The sequence below is a fragment of the Cebus imitator genome, unplaced genomic scaffold (genome assembly GCF_001604975.1).
Source record: "Cebus imitator isolate Cc_AM_T3 unplaced genomic scaffold, Cebus_imitator-1.0 Scaffold692, whole genome shotgun sequence".
NCBI lineage: Eukaryota > Metazoa > Chordata > Mammalia > Primates > Cebidae > Cebus > Cebus imitator.
Genome location: NW_016108007.1, coordinates 208,494 through 211,473, shown reverse-complemented (window position 1 = coordinate 211,473; position 2,980 = coordinate 208,494). Strand labels below are relative to the sequence as shown.

Genomic DNA, 2,980 nt, shown 5'->3' with positions numbered 1-2,980 from the left:
TGGGGTGCAGTGGCACGATCTCAGCTCACTACAATCTCCACCTCCTGGGTTCAAGCAATTCTCCTGCCTCAGCCTCCTGAGTAGCTGGGACTACAGGCGTGCGCCAACACGCCCAGCTAATTTTTGTATTTTTTAGTAGAGACGGGGTTTCACTATGTTGGCCAAGATGGTGTCGATCTTTTGACCTCGTGATCCGCCCAACTCGGCCTCCCAAAGTGCTGGGATTATAGGCGTGAGCTACCTCGCCTGGCCATTTTCTTATCTAATAGGATCATTTGACCCAAGGCTCTGCTGTGTCCTCTCCCTTGCAGATGATGTCTGTAGACCACTTCCTCTGCTTGGTCTTCAAGGCTAGTTTTCCCCCTGGCTCATTCTAGCTACCTAACTTTGTTTCTTTTTTCTTTTTGGGGAGCCCCTATTCCTTGTATCCAGGCCCGACCCTGACTCATCAAGTAGGATTTACCACAGAGTGGAGAGTATCCCACCCAGGGAAATCAACTTGTGTTTTTAAAAGATCCTTTCATGTAGGCATTTCGAATAAAGTATCCATGAGTGTCATTAGACTTCACAACATTTTCTTGGAAACAAGTTTCCAGAATACCTTCTTCCCTCCCAGCCTCTTCTTCAACAAAACCTACAACTCTGTTTGGCATAAAATTTTGTAAACTGAAATCAAATAGTGCCAAGAAAATATGAAGAGTCAGCTGCAGGTTAGCATAGGAAACCCTGCTAATTTTGAAGTATGCCTAATACAAAGTAGAAATTAGAATTTTAGGAGGTAACTTAGGAAGATTTATTAATAAACCTAGTAAGAGGTTTTAAAAATGTATGCAAAGGTATCAACCCGAATCAGTGGACTCAATAATAAAAAGAGTACACTCATAGAAGAAAACGAGTTAGCTATCCAGTGAGTTTTGTCTCAATTTATACTAAAGAAGGTTTGTACATTTTTAGGAATTTGGGCAGGTGGGTGTCGCTGGGAAGCAAGCATAAGGCTAATTAATGTGCTTGTTAGTGAATATTGCACATGTGAGAATGTCTTAGCCCTCCATGGCAAACTCAGTTGAAGTTTAAGTCAAGATATCATCTGTATATTGCAGACTCTTGAATGACCAGCACATCCATCTTCATACATATGAGTCTCTTCTGTGTCTTGGTACCGTCAGCTAGAACTGTAACATCTTTTGGCATGGTAAATTAGGACACCAAATGCTATTACTAGTTGTTCCGTTCAATTTTTATGTGACTTTGCTCATATAGATGATGTAAATTTCTCAAGCAAGATTTATTGCTTATAATCTGTTGTTTTTAATAGTTTGTTTGAAAAATAGGAAAAAGTAGAAACATTCATGGGCTTTTTTTTTTTTCCCCACAAAAGTGTTTATATAACCAGAGTGCCACCTAGTGGAGTTTAGGTTCTATTTCTATTTGTACGCCTGATGATGGTGAAAGTATTCAGATAAGTAGTAATTCACAGAGAAGCTGGATAAGTGCAGTGAAAGTAATCACTATAGAGAGATCAAAATTATAGTCATTTTTTTCTTCCTAATACCAAAAAACAGTTGAAATGTTAGTAGGTTGAAAGTTAATATTTTGCCTGATGGTCTTTAGTCCTTAGTATGATGCTCATTGGGGCTATTGTTTTTTTGTTTGTTTGTTTGTTTTCAGGTTTTTAGCAGAATACCACGATGACTTCTTCCCAGAGTCGGCTTATGTCGCTGCCTGTGAGGCACATTACAGCACCAAGAACCCCCGGGCAATTTATTAAAATGTTGATGGTTCTGTAAGATCAACTGCTCTGTCTAGTTTGGCGCTTTGGGTTCCAGGTGAACAACTAGCAAGGTGGTACGTCTGCCCGGAGCACAAATGCAATGGCCACCTTGGAGCTTCGTTGTTTGAATTGCCCACATACTGCATTTATTCTGTTAGGAATGATTTCCTGGGTGCCCGAAAGTGCCCTGACACGACACCTGTTACTGTGCAGGCCATTTGTGATGGCAAGGAAAAAGCAACTCTGTTCACAGTGAAATGTTCGTGGAAGTGTACATAGGTTAGTCCGTTTCAGGAGACATTGCAGTTGGTTAGCAAAAACCACACTGTCTCATCATTTGTTAGCATTAAACAAATTTTTTTGCAAATTGGTTTCTTCTTTCTTTTTTTATGAAGCCGAGCAACTCTGTCCAACAAGGTTTAGTTTGTACTTGGAAACCGCAAAGTAGTCTCAAAGTATTTTAGAGGGAATCGATATTGATGGCAAAATAAAATTTGCAGCTATACATTTGCTTCTACTGGTTCCCTCTCTGTGAAACATTATTTTTGGTGATCTAAAGAAAGCTTTGCCTTTCTTGTTTGAGATTTTATAGCTATACTTTGTTGTGTAATGTTATGGTTCCCTTTCTGTTAAATGTTATTTTTGGTAATCTAAATAAAGCCTGTCGTGTTTGAAAGAATCAGGAGAGAGTTTTCACTCTGGCCTTGTCCGCTTCTCTTTCATGCAGGATGATAGTGGGGTAACCTTTTGACTCTTAACTTTTGGTTTCATTTTGTTTTTCCTTTGTACCTTTTTTGTTCAATCCCTCTTTGGTTTTGTCTCGCTTGGCAGCAGGACCAGACAGTGGTTCCTAGAAGTTCCTTCAGTTCTGTGCTGTCTTGTTGCTGCACCCTGGGCTCATCTGGGGCCAACACCAGTTTATCCTCCTCCTCCCTCATTACCAACTGATAGTCTCTGCAGTCACCCCTCTAATCCTTATTTTAGTCTCACATGCCTTCCCCATCTTCAGATGTTTTAGAAAGCTCTAAATTGGTAGAAAGGGTATCAGTGCCATACCAGCATTGAATATAGCACCTGTCTTGTAACTCAGCTCAGCAGACCTTAACTTCCAAAGACCACTGGTTGTGAACAAGGGCCATGAGGGTTTTTTAAAATTCTGTAGATGGTTTCATCAAAGTGACTTGTGCATATGCTGACCAGTGAGAATAG

General features: G+C 40.3%; 1 protein-coding gene across 5 annotated transcripts in view; it reads left to right on the top strand.

The window, feature by feature from the left end:
• Nucleotides 1-2,450, top strand: part of MSL3 (MSL complex subunit 3) — an 18,121-nt gene extending 15,671 nt beyond the window's left edge. For all 5 annotated transcript variants that reach the window (XM_017518636.2, XM_017518637.2, XM_017518638.1 and 2 more), the window contains one exon: nucleotides 1,669-2,450. In XM_017518636.2, coding sequence (XP_017374125.1) covers nucleotides 1,669-1,768 — 100 coding nt within the window. In that variant the 3' untranslated portion in view covers nucleotides 1,769-2,450. The remainder of the gene's footprint in view (nucleotides 1-1,668) is intronic.
• Nucleotides 2,451-2,980: the final 530 nt, after the last annotated feature.